The sequence below is a fragment of the Falco biarmicus genome, chromosome 6 (assembly GCF_023638135.1).
Source record: "Falco biarmicus isolate bFalBia1 chromosome 6, bFalBia1.pri, whole genome shotgun sequence".
Taxonomy (NCBI): domain Eukaryota; kingdom Metazoa; phylum Chordata; class Aves; order Falconiformes; family Falconidae; genus Falco; species Falco biarmicus.
The window spans coordinates 78571994-78593884 of NC_079293.1; the positions used below are offsets into that span (position 1 = coordinate 78571994).

Genomic DNA, 21891 nt, shown 5'->3' on the forward strand with positions numbered 1-21891 from the left:
GGCAATTTAGAGATTACCTATCACCTCTGCTTCAAGCAGTACTTCTGCTTCAAATAATCAGCTGGGGGAGCTGCTGGCCAGAGAGTTCTGTTTCAGCCTGGGCCAGATTAATGAACGAAGGTGCACTGGTTCTCTGATTTTCAAGAGCAACTTTGGCACTGTAAGCTCTTCTGGACCCTGAGCTCACTGCTTACCATCCTCTGCAAAGTCATTAATATAGTTTGACAAAGCATAGCCCAAACTGCTCTTTAATTCACTGACATTTCTGAACTTTCCTTGTTCAAACCGTCTAAGTGGTGGAAATCTTCTAACATGCAATATGACGAACAGTGGGTTCCCCTCCCGGTGGTACTGACGATCATTACTCTTACTTTCTATCAGTTTCCTCCCTCTTTCGCCTTGACCTTCACTATCTTACAGACATTCGGGGTCATGAGAAAGGGCCCTTTCTCATTCCTGTTGAGGCCACTTAGAGCTGTTACATCAGTGGGACTATGCAATATCCCGTGACTGGGCATGGCAGAAGCCATTGTCCTTGGATAACCAGGAAACCTAGAGCAGCTGGAGTATTTTCTACTTTGTATTTTACGCTGCCACAGTTAATCCAGAATACTTGGGGAAAATAAAACCCTCTTCAGAAACAGTAACACACACACACCTTCCAGCCTCCTCATTTTGTGATCAACGGCCCATGTTTTGAGAGTCACAGCAGCTACTGGAAAGTTTATCTCATCTTCCCATCACCGAAGAGGTCAGCTCCCCTTTGCTTTCTGTCACGGAAACCTTCTTGGTACGCGCAAATAGAAAAGGGGGAAGGAGGGTTCAGGGAATCCTGTGGTTAGCATGCAAGGAATCTGCTCCCTTTTGTACATGCTGCTGGAGTGACAGAGGGAGACAGTGGCAGCCAAGGTGTCCTGTGTCACCCTTAAAGGACAAAAGGAAATACCACATCAGCAGCACTAGTGATTCTCATCACCAACAACTGGTTGTCCCACAGAGTGTTTAAAGAGACCCAGGCCACAGCTGTGCCTAAGCTCCCTCCCCAAATTAGCTAATCTTTCTAAGGAGAGGCATGACTCGGACCCAGAGCACCTTCTAAGCACAGCTCCTCTTGGGGAAACAAGTCACACGCTAAAACATTGCCCTCTGAAGTGTAGTTTCCTGCTGAATTCAGTATGTGTATATATGAAGACAGAAGCTAGCCTGCAATGTCTTTGATAAATATCTGGGAGCAGAAACACAAAGGCTACATGCCCCTCCAGGACTTTTTATTTTCCTTCTAAATAAGCTTTGCTCCAGGGCTTTCTGTTTTCCTTCCAAATAAACTGTGGGTTTACTTTTCTATCAGTTTACCAAAATGAGAATATTGCAGGTAATCTGCTGTAAAGTGTAATCTAGTTTTCTGGTAATAAGCAATCATTTTAGACCAACCATTAAACATTCTTCCCTACAGACCTTTAGCGGTTTATTGCTGAAAACAAGTGACATCAGGAATACTGATTCAGGAATGAGAGGCTGCAAAAAGCTTTATAAGCAAGCTACTCCAACCTCCTCCTCTTCAGCTGAGCAGTTTCCTTCAAATATAAACACACCTCCATGTATTTTTGCAGGCACAAGTTGCACATTGTAAGCTTGGCTAGGAGTGACTAGGTTTCTTACCAGATTCACATATCAGGAGACACTTAGCATTAGGCAATGCAGAACACTTAGCCCTCCTATTTCTCCTTTGTCCTCTGTGCCAGCATTTATGCCTTCATCTGAATAAACACACTGTTTCTGTATCTGTTTATCAGCTTCCTTATTTCCCCAGAGGCAAGATCTCATGAGTTGTCCCCATGGCAGGGAACTGCAAATGTATACAGTAGCCTAACAGGTGAGAGGGCCATGGCATAAGGGAGAGGATAAAGCAGCTGAGGATGGCCCCCAGCAGATCTCCTTGGAGTAAAAGGTGTCTCCAGATGTTCCCATGTCAGCCCCTGCTGTGCAGCAATGTAATTTAGCTTCTTCACCACCCTCCCACACTAAAAAAATCACTGGGCAAATTAAAAATGGGCTTGGCCATTGACCCTGTCTGGTGACATGGGCCAGAGCAAGAGAAAAACTCCACTGTGAAAGCACAATGCACAGACCTACCAAAAATCTTCAAGCTCTCAAAATAGTTGCATGTTCAGACCAGCTGCACCTGCACAATCGCTCCAAAGGGGTAAAGGTACATGGGAGGTCATCACAAAGACACCACCACACACAGGACCATGCTAGCGCAGCTCTGCCCTTCAGGACCCAAACCATCCTGCTTTGACAATACAGTTTCTAGTGAGCATACAACTCATCTCTACGTAAATCACACAGTGTGGACAAACACCCTCTTACCTACTGCCAACTATTTTCAGTGTCATGACCCCAATATGCCTAAACGACCCTTAATATTCAAGGATTTACTTTTCTGGGTGAAAGATGAATAGATTTCGGTCCTGCCAGCTGCCCTTCCTGACCTACAAGCAAGAAAAGAGATGGTTCAGCCACCAGAAAGCCCCTCCTCACAGACCTCCTCTGCCAAGGCAGGACAGTTTGCACTGCATGGGTCCCTTTTACCAGAACCACCAAGGCTCCAGATGTTCTTTTTCTCTGTCCCTCATCCATCCCTCCTGGTTGGGACAAGGACATTGTTCTTTATTACTTCGCAGTCAGGAACACCCTCTGCAAGACTCCACAAGGAAAGCACAGAATAGCCAATACCAGAGCAGACTATTAATTAACAGCACTAGTGCCCCAAATTAGCTTCTATTACTAAAGAACGAGTGGGAGTTTTCTGCACTTCCATCTTCAAAGTACCTCAAAGACGCTTCACAGATGGAATCTGATGCTTCACAGCACAGATCTCTCTTTCCTTCCTGCCACGTATCTCATGGGGCTCATGAGAACTCTGGGCTCCCCTGTTAAACAATGAAGCATGGGGAGCAGGGGGACTTGTTTAAAAAGCAAATAGTGTCTGGCTTTCCACACAACTTCATTTCATTGTTCTGATCTCTTCATATTCGTGTGCCTTGACCTAAAAGTTAACAAGAGACCAACCACATCAAAACTGAAATCCCAGTCTGAATGTCCAAATTCTTTGTGCATTTGGAAATCTCCCACTGAATCTGACATTACGGTGTCAGAATAACAGAAATGTGTAGTTTGAGGTCACTGCCTTAACATCTCAGACACGATCCCCCAAGTGGTCTGCATTTCATTTCAAACAAAAACAAGTGACTAAAGTGAGGGATCCTGGCAGCCAACCACATGAGGCTGGATTAGTAGTGGTTGTCTCAGTATGATCAACCCTTTCTTTTCCCTTTTAAACATAGAAGCAATGGCTGAACTGGACATTTCCAGGGGAGAGAGCTTCTAAATGGGAATTAACTGTTACTCACAGGTAGTGTTTGCAGGGAAGAGTATTAATAACTGCCCCTTACACTCCCTCCAGGCCACTCTCCAGAGAAGCAGCAAATTTATACAGTCACGGGTTTGACCAGACACGCAATTTTATGTACTTAATTTTGAAGGGTTTGGTTTGGCTGACTTTTTTAATTACTGCCAATCAGAAAATACACACAATTGGTCCTGCCTATAGCAGCCATACAGCTGAGTTTCAAAACCACAAAAATACATGCAATTTCCTTGTCTACAACTTTCCAAGTTTCCTACATACATGTATTTCCTACCAGCAAGCTGCAGGCAGCTTGCCATTCAGCCTGTAGAGTTTCTTGCTTACCCTCCAGAGAGGCCTCACCCCCTCCAGGACTGAGAAAGAAGACAAGATTCGTCTCTGGCATTCAGAGTCATCCTACCCTGGCTAAGGACAGCACATTGAGGTATCAGAGCCACATTCAGAGGCACCAAAGCGGCACTGTGGATCTCCTTCAAAGAGACTCAGGAATTTGTCCAAGGTCCCCCCAAGAAATTTGTGGCATAACAGAGAATGTCAGATACTTCTCTAGTACATCTACATCCCCAGAAATGGGTGAAGAGGAATGTTCTGGTCTCACTCATGTAACAAACACACTGTACAAGAGATCTGCTACAAGACTACCTACAGGTAACACAGTTCTCACTCTGATAAATAGAGGAGCTGTAATTATAAGCACTGTAAGTGTTGGAGGCAAAGCTAATGGGTAACAGCTCTAAGGACATAAGGAGCTAAGCCAGGCAGGTAAGGAACTTTTTAAAATCCCTCCTGCACATAAAACCGTGGTGTGGAAAGCCAAAGGTTACATCTTCCCTGTTCTCAAGTTCTTCCACATGCCCTAAGCGGGCCACTCACCCACAAGGGATGAGGCTACACACATAGCTATCACAGCTATCAGTCACACTGGTTAATGAAAAGTTTCAAGTAAAATTTGCAGTAGATCGGTAAAATGAAGAAGGGAAGGCTAGCCTCTGCCAAAGTTCTCGGTCCACGTTCTCCCACCCTAAACAACACAGCTGCCTCTTGCCTATTGTATTATGAACTTCTGTTATCATATCTGGGAAAACCTTCCACTGATAAGGACCGTGTCCTCCCTTACTGCAGCTCAGTCATTTGTTATGCAGTAGAAGTGTTACAAGGGCAACTGCAAATCTGACAGCTTAAGGGTTACACTGTGAGCAAACTCCAACCCCGTGCAAATTCTTGAGGATTTCCCACTGACATTTGGAAGCCAAATCAACTTCAAAAAAATGCTGTAAATTCCTCTTAAAAACTCTGGGTGCAAGAGTGAGAAGTGACTTGGGAAACTCTGGCCTTTAGCCAAATTAAAAAAGAAATTATTCACTAACACTGTAGGTTCATTAATCTAGTTCTGCTATAAAATTTTGAGCCATTATTGATTCATAGCCATAAACACACTAGATGCTTGAGATCTTTTCCCAAAAGTTTTCACAGTCCCAAATCCTGTATTTGGAAAGATTTGTGCTTACTTCAACACCCAGGAGGCAGGCCCCATTCATCTCAACAACATCAGCCAACTCACGTTTCTGATTTTAGTTGTTCCTACTGACAGTTGAGTAACACTGGTACCTTCCAAATAATCCTTTGATTTGCCAATGTCACATGTGCTCTTGGAAGGATACATATTGTCAACATCCCCTCACAAACGGACAGAGCTGATTAACTACTGATGCTAGGGACATTACAAGCTTAAGTGATGTACGAACACTTACTGTGGCCTAAGAGCCAAATGAGTCAGAAGTAAACCCAAGTATTCTCTCTGCGTTTCAGGTTACCAAAGTAAAAGCCTCTTGAAATATGATCGGTTCTAAAGTAAAAAGAATGCCACAGCAATTGTTGAATGTGTTGAAAAACCTAACCATTGGGAAGGAAAACTATTTCAAAAAAATGTATCTTCAAACCCAGTCAAACTTAATGTAGTTTTGCAGTGTAATTCTGTTTCAGCCACATCCCTGATCAGTTACTGAGTAGTTTCAGCCAAGTTAAGAAATTCATCAGCAAAATCTAATTCAGTCCTGTCTAAACTACAAAGATGAACTATCCACTGAGCTGTGTGAGACGTCAGTGCTCCCATGCTGGGTAGCACTGCTTAATACAGGTCTGTGCAGCACCAGCACAGAAAGATTCGGCTTGGCCAAGGAAAGATGGAAGTCCAAAGTGAATAGATGCAGTTTAATGTGCAGTACCTGAAGGGAAGTGCCAACTGAACAGGCAACATCTTCTTTAATTAAAGTTGCATAGGAGTGGGGATAGCGAGAAGGACACATCTGATGACTTGGTACAATTCGGCCATAAAAAGAAGACTGGATGCTGATGGTGGTTCTGTGAGGACATCTCAGGGAAACATATTCTCCATCACAGGCATGGTCAGTGTAATTCTTTAGTACTTGTGATATGTAACCTGCAAAAACCAAGACAAAACACATCATTAGTGAACGGTAGTTAATATTTAGGTGATTATACAGCAGTGCAGTTTAACAAATGCACAACTAACAAGCAATGAGGGACATGGATTTTATTACCCATCTCACACACGTGCAAAGGAGAGAGATAATGACATGGTGGGGGTGGCTTGGTGATTTGACCTTCAGCCATGTTATATATCCTCAGTGGAAGCAATATTCAGATGCTCCAAACTCTTAGTCCAGTCATACCACTTATTGACACCAGCATGTGTCAAGTTTATGGGAAACACAACCAAGCCAGACTCATTATTTAGACCACATCTAGATACCACATGCAATTTTTGGCACCCCAGTACAAGACAGACTTCAATAAACTGGAATGAGCTCCAGAGGGCCACTGAGATGGTTGGGAGCTGGAGCACTTGCCCTATAAGAAGTGGCTTGTTCAGCCTGGAGAAGAGACAGCTTTGGGGGAAACCAATAGCAGCATGCCAGTATCTGCAGGGAGGTGTCATGGAGGTGGAGCCAGGCTCTTCACAGTGGTGCATGGTAGACGAATGAGATAAAACAGGCACAAGACAAAAGAAGAGAGTTTCAGACTGGGTGTATGAAGCAAATTTTTTGCTGTGAGGCCAGTCAAGCAGTAGACCAGGCTGCCCAAAGAAGCTGTGCAGTATACACCTTTGGAGATTTTTAAGGCCTTACTGGGACAAAGCCCTGAGTGCCCTGGTCTGACCTTCTAGTTTACCAGGAGGTTAGACTAGAGACCTGAAGTCCCTCCCAGCCTCACTTTTCCTGTGAACTTACAATCATAAGCAAGACAGGCCCAGACACAGAGCCACTAAAAGGAAAGCTGGGGTTGCAGTTGGTTGCATGAAGGCCTATTCCATCATGGCACACCAGTCACATCTTTGATCTCTCTTCACAATATGTCAGTTCAATTCTTCTGGTTGCACCTTCTTTTCTAGGCCTTTGACACAAAAGCTTTGCTTTCTCTCCTTTTTTGCAAAGTTTCAATCTTTGTAGAAGGCATACAGCATGCAGAACCAAATGTCTCCTTGTTTGTGAGAGGATGACATTATCCACAATAATAAAGTTGTTAACAAGAATAAAGCATGGGGAGAAAGCCTGCCACGGCAACTGCCAAACAAATCCTGGCTTTGCCACACTCAGGCATGAGGGGAAAGCACTGTGGTGCTGGTATAGAAACATCTGTGCAGGGAAGACTATAGCATGTCCCAGGTCAGCATCAGCCATGGTCCCATTCAACCCTACGGATGTCCTCTGTGTCATGAGCTTGGAAGTCCCCTTCCCACTGCTGGCCACCCACACAAGTCTGCCAGCAGCAATCCCATGGTGCCCTGTCCCTGTCTTCCTCTTAAGAAAAGGTAGAGGAAGCCAGGGACAGGACATTGTGGTATTGTTGCTGGTAGACTCTTAAGAGGCAGAGAGAAAAGACAAAACCATTAAGAGAAACAAGTAATCCCTGGACACATTCCTAAGAGGGAACCTGATGTATAACTTAGATTTGTTTTTAAAAGATGGCTGGAATGTGACTGTTCTCTTGGTGGCCCATAATCATAGAATAATTTAGGCTGGTACCTCTGCAAGTCATCTAGTCCAAGCTTCTGCTCAAAGCAGGGCCAACTTAGATTGAGTTTCCCAGGGCCTTATCCTGAATATCTGCAAGGATGGGGCCTCCACAACCTCTCCAGGCAACCTGTACCAATGCTTAACAACTTTCACAATGAAAAATGTTTACATCACATGCAATTGAGATTTCCCATGTTATGTCTTCTTTTTGTTCACTCCGGTTCTTCCATTGTACGTTTCAGATAAAAGACTGGTTCCATGTCCTTTATAGCTTTAGGTAAAACAGTAATTAGATCCCACTCTCCTTATTCTTTACTTCTCCTAGATGAACAGACCAGCTCCCTCAAGTCTCTTATTATTTATCATACGTTCCAGTGCCCTTGCTTTCTTGGCAGCTGAAGGGACTCTCTCCAGATTCTCAACATCTTTGCCATACTGAGGGGCCAGCTTGGTGTGCAGTTACCCTTCCTTACTGCAAGGTGCACTGCTTCCTCATGTTCATCATCATGTCTTCCAAGACAGGATAATGCACACAGGGAAGGGCAATTCACGTGGTCTGAGAGAATTCATGTGGCTTGCTCAGAGTTATTCCAACATCAGCTGTAGCTCTCCTTGTAGACACATCTGTAGGGTACATTTACTCCACCAAGTTAAACACTCCCAGAGCCTTTTCTCTGCCCCAAGGCCATATCCAGCAACTTCATCTTCCTCTCCAAAATAGTATGACCTACATCCAGAGGCCATACTGGGAACAGTTCCTCCATACCAACACTGAAACCTAGCTCAGGAGTTGCATGAAAGAACACTGGTCTGAACAAATTTCAAGGTGCCTAAAAGAACTATAATCCTTGCCCTTAGAGATAACCCACACACAGTAATTTAGCTTCAGCATTCAAGCTGCCACTTGAGTGAGGGCTGTTTTCTCTGTTTTCTCTAAATTTTAGCCTGTAGCTCTTATTTAGCAGTTCTGTTGCTGCAGTGCCCCAAGGTGTGTGCCAAGTAGATATTTACTCAAATCAACATAATAATTTCCAAGTCCCCGGGGCAGCATTTACTTATAAGAAAAAGGCTGAGACACAGCCCCAGTAACTAGAGTGACAGGGCTGCATCAGATCCGGAACAGCACTGTTTAATTCAGTGCCTTTATCTCACTTATTCAAGGAAGCACTCTGTGGACAAAATGAACTACTGGAGTGCATCTCCTTCCCCAGTCAGTAGAACACATGCACTGTGTGATGCTGCACACCTACTCCTGGTGTAAGATCAGCTCTTCTCCCTCAAAAGTAAGGCAACCATACAACATGGGCATCAGGAAAAGCAAACTACAAACAAAACCAGAACATAACACAAAACATTAAACTCTCCTTTCCACACAGTTACTCCAGTGCATTAGGACTTTTCCCTGAGGCTGACCTATCAGGGATCCAGAGAAATACAAAGTGCAATCAATACTCTACTGGCTCCTCTGAATATTCAATTCTTCTGTCAGAACAGCCATCCTAGAGTGTGCCTTTCATATTACCAATTCAGGACCAGGGAAGGTTTCAACCCCTGCAATTAGCACAGATCACTTGTTGAAACAACTCCTTCCCCTCATCTTCCATCAGCAATCTCAAAATAACTTGAGTTCATTCAGGCTCAAGATATTGGAGTGATTGAATGCTTTGATAATGACTGGCTAATAACCAACAAAGCACGATGTGTGAAACATCTGGCACTCACCACTGTCAGAGAGAAGATACTGGATTAGGCGTGGGCATGATCAGGGATGACATGATGTTCTTCAAAGAGCAGAAGGAAGTGGCTGCAGAGAGTAATGTGCTTTTTTTGTCCCTCCATCCCCCCCCCCCCCCCCCCCCCCCACTTAAGCATACCAGATTTGTACTAGATTCATTGGTAGTTCTTTTGAAAGTGTTGATCTGTCATTGCCCATTCATTCACAGTTCAGTAGTACAAAATCTGAATTGTTTTCAGCATCCTTGCTGAATTTTTGGTAGCAAACCTCCAGTGACCTTTTGTACCACTGCATGTGGTACCAGGGAGGGAACTGCGGGGAAGCTCTTTACTGAATGAAATGCATAAACACGTAGTCAATGGCACTTGTATACCAAGGTAAGAAGCACTTCATAAGCATACAAGGAATAGCTTAGGGAGCTCTTTGACTCTTTCCTGGCAAGCATGAAAAAAATCTCTTTTTGATGGCTGCAAGAAATGTTTTTCATTTAGTAAAATGATAGAGCAGATCACTGATCAGCTATTCATAGACAACAGAATGTGACAGTCAAGAAACTGAGATGATAAAGGTATTATCAAATGATGTTATCATTCCCCATCAAGTGTATGTTTCTGCATTATCTGGGATATGATTATCTCTTGTATCTGGGATAGTCTTGTAAGTGTCCACTCCAAAGAAAGATAAGGCAGGCTGTTTTTTAAAGATGGCCAAAGACATTTGCCACTTCTTTCTTCACCTTCAAATTCTGGCACGTGAAATCTCCATTGTCAGATCCAGGACCTGAAGGCAAGCAATTATTTTAGGAAAACACCCCAGCTGTACTGCTACAGCCAAATCTACTCTATTTTGTCATGGTTAATCTTGGAATGGAAGTGACGTAAATTCTCATGATTTTACCAGGAAGTTATTTGGTGGTTCACTTATCAGTCTGCCTAGGTAAGAAATGTTAGAGCAAGTGGTAATTTGAGCTTTTCTTTAAAAATACATGTTTCATTTGAAAGCACGGTAAAAGCATAAAATAAATCTGAAGCACTAAGCCCACCAAACCCTTTCCAAGTACCACATGCATTGAAAATCTGGGATAACAAAAACAATCTCAAAGTATCTTGGGTTTAGCGTTCTTCTTTTTTTAAGGATTGTATAGAGGACACTGGATTTTTGCCGGTTGGCATCCATACTCCCAAATTAAATCAATGTATACGAGTCAGGTGCTAAATATCTCATTTCAAAAGATGATGTCACTACCAAAGCAGAGATTTACATTCTGAAGACAAAATAAACAACCAAAAAAAGTGCATCATAAAAACGATAGATTATTCTTTCTCTCTAACAAGAAGGTAATAGTCCTTTCAAGCACCATTTGCAGTTTATTTTTCTAAAGTCCAGTTCGACCCCTTATGAGTCACTGGCAATTACTCTCCACTACTCACCAAATACAATGCTTCACGCTGACTGTAACTCCATCCCACCCAGCAATGAGAGCTCCCAAGAACCATTTCCACCATTGCCTCTCCAGGTAACTCTTTCTCAGTTCTCATCCAACAGCCTAAGTTCTAACCCTTAACACATATGCAGACTAGATAAAAATAACAGTTTCATACAAAATATCATCCTTTTACAGGTACTGTGAATCTAAACATCGTCCTTTACTTACTCTCTCAGAGCTGCAGCCCTGCTTTTTGGAAACCAAAGCAACTGATGGAGCTCTTTACAAAAGCACAGATGATAAAACAGCCTCCACGCCACTCAGATGAAATTAGTAGAGTATACAAACACTGATTCATACATCACATTTAACCATGGTTGCCTAAAAGCAGTAAGCCCTCTTCTCCTGCTTCTACCAAATACTGCTTTAGTTTTGTTTGACAAGGTACATAGCACCACACTATCTCGCCAATCATCAGAAGACAAATTTCATCTTTCACCAGTAAACATACCTGTGGGTGTGTGCTGGAGGAATAGAGACAATAACAATAAAACTAATTCTTTGTATAGTTCGGATAAGATCTGAAACTTCTAATAAATTACAAGGAAACTCAAATTATTTTAATGATTAATGGCCTACTACACATAATTCAAACGAGTGCTTCATTAGTATCCGCATCAAGCTATATCTATGCTATAGTAATGTCTTGTTAAAATATCCCACTTTGAGCTTTTGTAGTTACAAATACAGAAGCGTATACACACAATAGAGTAAAATCAACATAATGAAAAAAGAACACTACTTAGAAATATGCAATTTCCCCTTATCTGAAACACATTAAGTCAGTGTAATTAACTGTGTTAGTGAATAAAAACATTGCCTTGTTCCTCATTCGCAGAGATTCTTTTGTTTTTAATCCTCTTACTTTCCAAATATATATACTTTTTTTCCCCAGTATCTATGGTTATTTTCTTCTCGTTTCCTCAGCTTCCTTGCAGAGGTTTTTGAGACTCTGGATGTGAAACAGAACTTTCTTCCAGGAGAGACCATAATCAGATACTTTTCTGGAGCTCAGACTACCCCTGTACCACACTGGCTTTCAGATAGGCTAGGGACTGCAGAATTTCAGCTTATTCTTTATACACAGAACACCGATACTCATCACATCTCACAGAAACAGTGCTAAGCCAGTGGAATAGGATAACACGCCACAAGGACAGGCAAACAGGGCTGAAATGTGACCCCAGGCAAGGCTTGAAGCCAGAGCAAGTAACTCAATGAATGTATTTCATACCAGGCATTACTGATAATCCTGTGGTTGCAGTAGTAAAAGCAGCTCTCTCAAATCACAGAGAAGCCTAGTGCGGACAAGCAGGGTTTGTTTTGCTTTGGTACTAATACCCGAGATTAAAATTTGCTATTACAAACCTTCTACAGAGAGATTTGCTTTCCCTTCAGCTACTCCCCAACGCTTTCACCTTTCAGATACCATACAGCACTGAATAAACTTCAGCATCTTGTAAGCATACTTAGGAAAATATTTTTATTTTAAGCCAACAGTTCCTTGCCCACTATCTGATCTTCTGTGCCACAGTTGCAGCTCAGAACAGTATCCAGTGTTAACTTAGAAAAACGGCTTTGAAACGAGAGTGAATTTAGAACTACAGATGAGTGCCAGCATTTCAAGGCTAAACAAGGTAACGTGTTGTAAGGGCTGAACAGTATTTCATAGGTCTCCTGGGTTTGTATAAGGATGAGAACGTAGTGGAAATTAGATTGGTGAGGGCTAGGGGGGACAGGAATAAAAGCAGGTGGTTTCCAACTCTGCAGATACCTAACAGATAACTAACTCAGATACCAGTAAGGATTATTGCTAATTATTCCCTTACATTTCCTAACTGTAAACACCTATAAAATTTAATGAAACACTGCAGCCCTTTCACAGACAGTTGGAATAACTCTAGAGAATTTAATAAGCAACTCCAACTGCAAGCATTTTAGGTCTAAAACTTTATAAAGAATTGCACCAGATATTCAAAGCAAAAGATCTCCTTTGCTATTTGAATATCATCTTAGATTATTTTCTTTGAATGTTGCATAAGTCTGTGGTTTCTTGAGACCTTACTTTTTTCTAAAGTAAGTTTTTAGAGCCCTTATGGATATGGAGATCTTTTTCCCTGATCTTTTACATTTTGAAAAGGCAAATGAAGAGCATTTAAAATTATCTCTTATTTTTAAGCTTATCTTTCTAGACTCAGGGAAATTCAGCTTCGAAGGGCCTCCTGCAAGTCATCTAGTCCAAAATGCTGCTCAGAGTAGGGCCAATATCAAAGTGAGATCAAGCTGCTCAGCACACCTTGTTCAGCTCTCAGCAAGGACTGCCAAGAACAGGGATTCCCCAGCCTCTGAAGCACCTATGCCAGTGTTTCAACACCCTTCTGATTAAAATTGTTTTCAAATAAGTGCTCAGAATTTCCTCTGTTGCCTCTTGCCTTTTTATTTTGCACCTCTGAGAGAACCCTAGCTTTGGTTTATGTATAACAATTTTCAGGAAGCAGAAGGAAGCATCTGGGTCCCACCTCAGCCTTCTCTTCTCCAGCTTCCCCTCCTATGCTATGTGCTCCAGCCCAAACCTCCCTACTGGCTCTACACTGGGCGCTCTCCAGTTTGTCAACGTTGCTCTTACAAACTTGTACCAGTATCTTGACCTGTGATTCAAGGGGTTGACCATCCAGTTCCCCTGGATTTAAGGAATTTTTTGAAAAACTCTTTTTTCACTATGTTTATGGTTGCAGGCATCAATGATGTTGAAGGAAATTTGACAGCACAGAGAATTTGGCTGGAAAGAGCTGCACCAGGACTTCACCAACTTGCAACCCTCTCTCTGGCTGCTTCCTGCTCCTCTATTCCAGATCAAAGCACCTTCCACTGAATTGTGTCCACATGGGGATCTCAATGACAGCAACCAGAGCTGGGCACAGGTCAGAGGGTCTGTGTGTGTGCCCTTCCAGCATATTGTGTGGGTGTGTATGTTCGTCTGTGATCACCAGTGACTATCAAGCTGGATTTGTTGGCATGTAGAATAAGAGCTTTGGGAACCAGGTATGAAAGTGGCCACAAGTCTGAGTCAAATACTGGAGAGACCAGACAGACTGAGTGTTGGCTCCAGGAGAGACCAGGAGGTCCAGGCCAGCTATGGGAAGACCAGGGGTCAAGGAGTCAACTGAGACACCCATCTTCAGGCACACGTCTGTGTGTGAGGTGCCTGGAGATGAGAGGATCCATGAGCCAGCTATTGCATGGACTGTCTAAGGCAAATTACTGGGAGATATATGTATGTATGCATATGTTCTACTAACAGGCTTTCATCCTGATCAACCAGAGAGGGTAACAGGATGAGGCCACTGGTGCTGTTTGTGTTTCTTCCTGATTTGATCCGAGTGGTCTGAGACACACACCTCTCTCTATCAGGAGTAGATGCTCAGCATCGCTGCTGCCTGCACCTGGGAACACAGGGCTGTCACTGCCTTGTCTCTGTTGGGCTACCAGATTTGGCAACTCCCAACACTTCCCACTAAAAAGTCCATGTGTGTGTGTACATGTTTGTGTATATATATAAAAAAATATATATTTATATGCAGACATACACACATGCACACACATATGTTAAAAAATACCCAAACAATTTTGCAGAATATTTTACCCAGTTTAAGTTGCAGGAGAAGCCTAAACCCCTCTATAACTGCAGAGTTCATTTTTGCAGTGCTGAATTTCTTAGAACACTTTGTTAAAATAGTGTTATAGCATTATAAATATTAATACATTACATAATTAATATGGTAGCATTAAATATTAATGTATTTAACTGTAAAAAGTATAATTTAGCATGCATTAGTATGCATTGTGTGTCAATTATATAAAGTATATTGCATACAGCACAATCATATTTATAAAATACATTTTACGGCATAACCTAAAGATAATTACCAGGTTGCCTTAGGAAGCCTGATGGGATTTGTTCAGTACTCAGAGACTGAGAGCTGTAATTTTGAGAAAGATTTAGTGTATACTTCTTACAGCCCAAAAAGGTCAATTCCACGCACTATAGACAAGCTAGGCACTGTCTCATTCTGAAGATACAGCTGCAGGAAGTGTTAAGGTCAGTGCTTTATAGCTGAAGGAACTACATGGGTGATACCTCCTGAGCAGCTTCAGTTGGCTCTTTCTCCTTGGCTGTCACCCAAGTCCTTTCCAAAACCCAGTCATCACACAAATCAATCACAGCACTGCTGACTGTGCCCTTGCTATTGCATTCTAAGTAGTGATAAGGAGCTCACACCACTGGGAGTCACGTAGCTCTTCTAGAATTAAGTTATAACAGGTTTATTTTGCTGAAAGGACAGCTTTCTCTAGATGGCTTATATACAAGAGATTTTTAACAGCAAAACTGCAGTGATATAATGAAGCTGCCATAATGATACCCATATAATTTTCCATAGTAAGCATAGTAACAAGGGGACACGTGCATAACTACCAATGCACCTTTGCTGGTAAACTTCCTCAGGTAGACACATTTCACCGGTGATCGGTCTGACTTCCATTTCCACAACAAAGTCCTTTTGATCCCACTCCTTCCTGTGACAGTTCTTAGAGAAAACAAATTCAACCCTGGAAATCAACAGCTGGAAATACCTAGCTAAGAAAAAGCAGTCCCAAAGCTTGGTGCCTTCCCACAGCCACAGGCAGAACTGCCTGCAGCAAAGTTTAAAAGCTCAAACAGGATCTGTCCCCCCCCAGCCTGCTCCCAGGGCAGGCTGGTGCACAGCCTTTCTGACAAGCATCACTGGGTCTTACGGCAAGAGACAGTCCTTCTGCACCCTCTGGTCTGGTCACGAAAACCTCTGAAATCAAATTTATGCCATTTCTCAAGGGCCAGGGACTAACTTATTCATGTGTTGCTCAAGCGATGAACCAACACAATATTCTTACGTAACAGGGAAAGGAGTCAGGAGCTAGACCCATGCATCTCCCTCAGGACACGTTCTGAGCTCACTGAAGGTCTCACTACTTATTCAAGAGGCCAAGAAGGTTTTATGGTGATCAACATCTTAGTCCACCTCCACCTAACCCATGATATGGAATAGCACAGCATAGAATTTGCACTTCCATGGCTCATGGGGTCAATCTGCAAATAAACACCATCACACTTTCTCCAGGCCCGTGGGAGAAGAACCCTATAAATCTCTGCAAGTCACCTCCTTACCTCCACCAAACCCCTTCTTGGGCCCTCCTTTAGCTACATCATCCACAGGGAAGCCAACGCTGGTGAGCACAGCACCTGATAGCCATCTCCCATTGCACCTTCATGCCCCGTGAACATGCCTTTTGTTTTTTCCTTTAGTATTTTGAAAGTGCAGGCTTTACCAGTTCACCACGTACCAAAGAAAATTCAGCCCCAAATCTTCTCTGGAAATAGGAAATATTTAGCATCTGTCACAAAAGCAGTTGCTGTATATCAAGCATCTGGCAAGGTCTGTGACAGCTCCTTCATGGCCCCACACAGCATGACAGTGAGAGACAGAGCACCAGCCTGTGGAGGTTGGGGACCATCCAATGTGACCAAAACACAGCCTTTCACCATTGCAAACACAGGGGGAAGGGTTTGTTTCTGTATGAAAAACGTGCAGCAAAGGAAATATAAATCAGCCTTGCTATAACCACGTGCCTCAGCAGAGTCACAGCAGAAGTGCCTAAAAGCAGCCTGGCCTTTGTCCACAGCTTTACTGGGAGTGACACAGGGAAGTATCCTGGTACCACCCAAATTAAAGGAAAGCTTTTGCCCAATGTATCAGACTTGGATGAAGAAAACAGATATTTAACCACACAAGTGAACAGACAGGACTGTATGCTCACCAACCAATTCTTTAAAGAAATAAAGAACTAAGCCATGACAATCTGATAAGGGCTAAGAAACACCAACGCTAAATAAACAGGTTTCTGCCCATTCAGGAGAACTTATTCTGACAAGGCAACGAGTACAGAGAGATGGCAGCTTTGTTTAGAATAGGGCAAATAGCAGGAGTGAAGGCAAAAGTGTATAACCCTACGGGAGCTGCTGCTAAAGCCATCACAAACAGATGTAAATGCTTTGCACACAGCAGCAGAGGCCAGCTCTGGGGCTCTCAGAGTGACCTACACATCCCTGAAAAATGTAGATTTCAACTGGCAGGTCAGAATGTTGAACAATTCCTGTGATCCCAGAGAGCAAATCTGAAATCCTGTTACCTTGCATGGAATAATACAGTGTGACTTACACGTGCCAATACAGTCTTGGCAGTGAAGAGTTCTCCCATAGGAAAATATTTCCAATCAGGTTATAGTCTCTGTCACTGATTTTAACAACACTTTGATGGTCATTTTTATCAGCAACTTTTTTGCGAACTATGAAATTCAAGGCCTCCCTCATTTGACATTGTGTAATAAGGGTAGGGGATATGTAATTTTCATGCTCAAGTAGGTCAAATCACTCTGGATTGCTTTGCCACCTAGCATTTTTTCCACTGAAGAAGCAGGAAATTTTTTGGGACAATGACAAATTGCTGTCTGTGGTGGGAAGGACAGCTACTGCTCACAGATATACAGCCCAAGCTCTGCTGAGACACTGTGGGGAATCCACACTTGTGGTTCCCCTCTAGACTAGAGACCTTGTGCTTAATTCTCCCAGAACTCACCTCCCAAGAAAATTCAAAAACTAGACAAAAGCTTGTTTCCAGCACTGGGATTTTAACATTTCCCTTTTCCTTCTGCTTTAAATTCCATACTTTATTTATTTGTTCTTATCCAGAGTAGATTTGACAAATGTAATGAATGCAACAACTCTGGAATGAACCTGCATCCTCTTCCCCAGGACCTGCAATAAAAACTATGATGCTGCCCTCTGCATGACCTTTGCCTGTGAAATGCATATTTCTCTTTGCTTTGGCCAGGCTTTGGCAGCTTTATGAATCCCAAGAGAGGGAAGGAAATGAGGAGAGACTGAGACAAGATAGAAAAGGCTAAACAGTGAAAGGAAGAAGCAGAGCAGGGGAAAAAGAAGGAAATGAAAAAGGGAAAACAAAAGGAGAAACCGAGTAGACTAGACATATAAAAAAAAATCATTCTCTTTCTCATTTGTCAATTAGAAGTGTAGTCCCAGGAGGTTATCCTGCCAGCAAGAATCAGCTGGTTGCATCATGGATGCTGGGTCACTTGAAACTGCAGAAACACGAGAACAGCCTTAAAATACTAAAAAGGAGCAAAGAGAAATATTTTGAGCAAGAGTATCCATTTGTAAGTGACCTCTCTTTATATTCCTACATGGTCAAGCTCAAAATCATACCTATTTGCAGAAAGAGCTCTGTTACCCAGAGATAAATATTATCCAGGAAAAAAGGGAGCTCAGACTGGCTGTAGGAAGAGAAAAAAAGAAAAGATAAAAAAGTAGGTTTGCATGAGTTGCCTGTAATTTCTGATATGCCCTATCACTGATGACTTGGCTCAAATCTCAAATATTGCCTTAACAGAATATGCAGTGTGTTACATATGCAACAACCAGGCAAAACTGCCAGATCAGCATCTTCTGTTTAAGTCATTGACTTCAGCCAAGAGGAAATTTATTATTCATCAGTACCTGGACAACTTAAAGCAACAATAAATGTTGTCAGGGTAGCAGGAATGATGATTTCACAGGTAAATTGGTTTTTTTTATTACTTGATATAAACAATACTAACAAGAAACAGGCATCCTGAGCATCACCAGTTGTGGCTGTCAGGCTGCCCAAGCAGCCTGAAGCTAACCTCAACTTCCCACATGCTTCTCCTGGAAAAAAGATTGCAAGAACGGACAGGAAATTAGCACTTGGGAGCAAAGGCAGGACTGTCTCTGTACCTTGGGCTGAAGATCAAGCATTAATGCAAGAGCTTCCTTTCTGCCTATTAAACAAGCTGTACCTTCCTGGTGCTCAAGTGAAAAGCCTTGCCTGTCTCAAAACACCTCACCAATTTATTTTTCCTGAAGAACCAAGTCACTGGATCACAGAACTTGTGATCTTGTTGGGCCTTTAAAAATTACTGGCTATATTAGTTTATCCTAGTTTAAGCTTCATTGTCTAGAGCTATTAGATCCCTGTCCTCAGATTTTTTCCTCTTTGCATTGGTGGGAAGGTAGCTTTGCTTCCCAGCTAGGCAAAGCCATATGGTGGAGGAAAGCTTCAGCTTAGAAGACTGCCCCTTACAGCCCACCATGCATGGGGGTTAGCTACCATTTGAGCTCTCTCTCCATACAGTCGGTAGAAAGAAGAAAGCACTGTCAGGCGTGAAACATTTTATTCTAAAGTAGATGCCTGAGAAAAGGAGTGGAGGTCAGACAAGCCACGTCTGAAACTGGTTTACACCTCTCTGCTGACTGTAAAGGGAGCCCCATGTAAGGAACTCAAGAATATTTTCATTATAGGAATCAAAAGAAAGATAAGCTGAACTGCCATTGTGTATCTTAACACCGAGTAATGGCTTCATGACCTTCTTCTGTGAAGGGTTTCCCAAAGTGGAGCTCAGTGGCAGCTCACTGCCCTCATCCCTCTGGAGTCCCACAGGTGAGCGAGGGTTTATGGTACAGCAATGCAGTGGTTGCTGGTGCTAGAACACAGTCGTTGGAGAGACTCTGATGTTCTTCAGCCTCTGGTATTCCTGAAGTCTTGCTGCCACTGTAACTTTTGTCTTTAGTACCTGAAATCACCTTGAAATGATTCCTACATAAAACGAAAGAAAGACTGCATTTATGTAAATAAATAAAACACGCCCTGAGGGAGAAAGATGAAACACTACTAGCCTGACTGATAAGCAAAAATGGTTACATTCTTCTCCTTGCCCTCAAAACAAGGTGAAGTTGTCTACTTGGACAGCCTGCACTCTCCCCTGAGCCATGCCCTGACAGTGACTAGGAAATTGCTAGTTAGTGCAGGTCCAAACGGTGACCTTGAGCACGCAAAAACTTGAACGGGATAATTCTGTGGCAGCAGTTAGCACATCCCCCTGATGCTGTTTAGTTTACTAGTATAAAGGTCTAACTATACTAGTTTAGCTTCCTGGGACCCAAAAAGCCATTCACAGACAGCTTCTGTCTCCTCCCTGGTGCCATCAGGAATGGTCAGCTCTGGCTGCCAGACGCAGGGCCAGGGAAGAGTTCCCAGCACACTTCATCTGATACCAGTTTCATCCACACTTCAGTTTCCCAAATATCAGCTGAGGAAGACCCAGCCTCTGTATCTGTAGGAAGGCCAGGAAAAAAACAAGGACCTGTGAACATGAAGTAACAGGGGCTATAGAAAGACTGGGGATAAAGAGACATAAATGCATACTGATTTTTAATCAGGAGCGCTCAGTAGCACTTCAGGACATGGCAAAGAGGGTGAAAGTATACATAAAGAGAGTGAACTTCTTAGCCTGGAATATAAGTTAATAATAATAGTAATAGAGACATCTGACTAACAGAGAAAAGACAGAACAGCCCCGTTCTACCACATCACCCCAGTCATCTCTATAAAGGCAATAAGAGAAAGCACAAAAGGTATTTTTCCACAGGGTCCCTTTTCTCCCCCGTCTCTCACTGAGGCCATTCCCCATATTTGCAGCTTCTTTCAAGGGCAGAAATAATATTTGGCTTCCTTGGCAACGAAGAACAAAGAGACAATAGAAATTCGACAGTGGAATTTATGAAGCCGCGTACTACACTAACCCCTTGTATAGGGACAGCAATCAGGCGGAGCAGAATGGCCCCAGCGTAACAGCCGTTCAAAAAGCTTTTTGGCTAAAAGCTATTTGCGCTGCTTTGACACAGAGCAGTTGTTTTGACTAATAGGCTAGGGAAGGGGATTTCTTTTGCAGAGTAACACTTTGAAGGGCTCTTTGCCTCACAGCTGTAACAGCAACTCCATCCACAGCACACATTTTCCTCCTACCTATTGTGTTACATACCAAAACACATCACAGGCCAGAACAGTTTCAGGGTCGGCTGCTGCTGAACTCGGTGAGAATTGTGCTCGTATATGGACAGCATTACAGCTAAGGGCTGTGATTGAACTGCAAGACCTGGGAGCATTTCCCAGTCACTGGATCTGAGCACACATCACAGCGGTATCCCATCCCCATGCTGGAACCAAACATACCATCCCTCCCCAGAAAAGGTGATATTTTATTATTATTATTAATTTTTATCTTCAGACAGCTTAGATTGATGAATATTCCCTCCTACATTATCCTGGCCTGAGACAGGACAGGGAATTGCACCCAGTTATTCTGCTGTTGAGTCTAACGTTACGCTAAGGAACACTTCTGAACCTGTGTATGACATCTGCATATTTTGCGGATGATACAGAACTGGAAGAAGCAGTTGACAGACCAGATGGTTGTTCCATCATTCAGAGGGACCTTGACAATCTGCAGAAATGAGCAAACAGGAATCTCATGAATTTTTACTAAGGGAAAATGCCAAGTCCTTCTCGTGGGGAGGAGTATCCCCATGCACCACGCTGGGGGGACCAACAGGCTGGAAAACAGCTTTGTGGAAAAAGACCAGGGCATCCTGGTGGACAGGTGACCATGAGCCAGTAACGTGGCTTCACAGCAAAGGGCAGTCATTGGTAGGACACCAGCAGGTCAGGAGAGGTAAGTTTGCCCCTCAGCACTGGCGAGACCCGTCTGGATTGTTGTGCCCAGTTCTGGATTCCCCAGTAGGAGAGAGACATGGACATACTGGTGCAAGTCCAGTGAAGGGCCACAAAGAAGATCAAGGGACAGAAGTATCTGTCATATGAGGAGAGGCTGAGAGAGCTGGGACTGCTGAGACTGTAAGAAAGAAGGTTCAGGGGATTTTGCCAATATATATAAATAACTGATGGAGGGGAGGAGTGAAGAAGACAAACACAGTCTCTTCTCAAATGGTATCCAGTGAATGAACAAGAGGCAATGGGCACAAACTGAAGTACAGGAAATTCCATTTAAAGATAAATGTATAACTATGAGGACAGTTGAACACTGGAATGGGTTGCCCAGAGAGGTTCTGGAGTCTCCAACCTTCCAGATATTCAAAATCCAACTAGACACAGCCCTGAGCAACATGCTGTAGGTGATCTGCTCTAAGCTGATAGGTTGGACCAGACGATCTTGAGTCTTTTCCAACCTCAGCCATTCTGTGATATCAAATCCCTTCTCAGAATGCATTGACAAG

General features: G+C 43.0%; 1 protein-coding gene across 3 annotated transcripts in view; it reads right to left on the minus strand.

Annotated features, from left to right (window-relative positions):
• EVA1A (eva-1 homolog A, regulator of programmed cell death) overlaps positions 1-21891 on the minus strand; it is a 224266-nt gene that overhangs the window by 145230 nt on the left and 57145 nt on the right. For all 3 annotated transcript variants that reach the window (XM_056344312.1, XM_056344309.1, XM_056344310.1), the window contains one exon: positions 5656-5870. In XM_056344312.1, the coding sequence (XP_056200287.1) occupies positions 5656-5736 (81 nt within the window). In that variant the 5' untranslated portion in view covers positions 5737-5870. The remainder of the gene's footprint in view (positions 1-5655; positions 5871-21891) is intronic.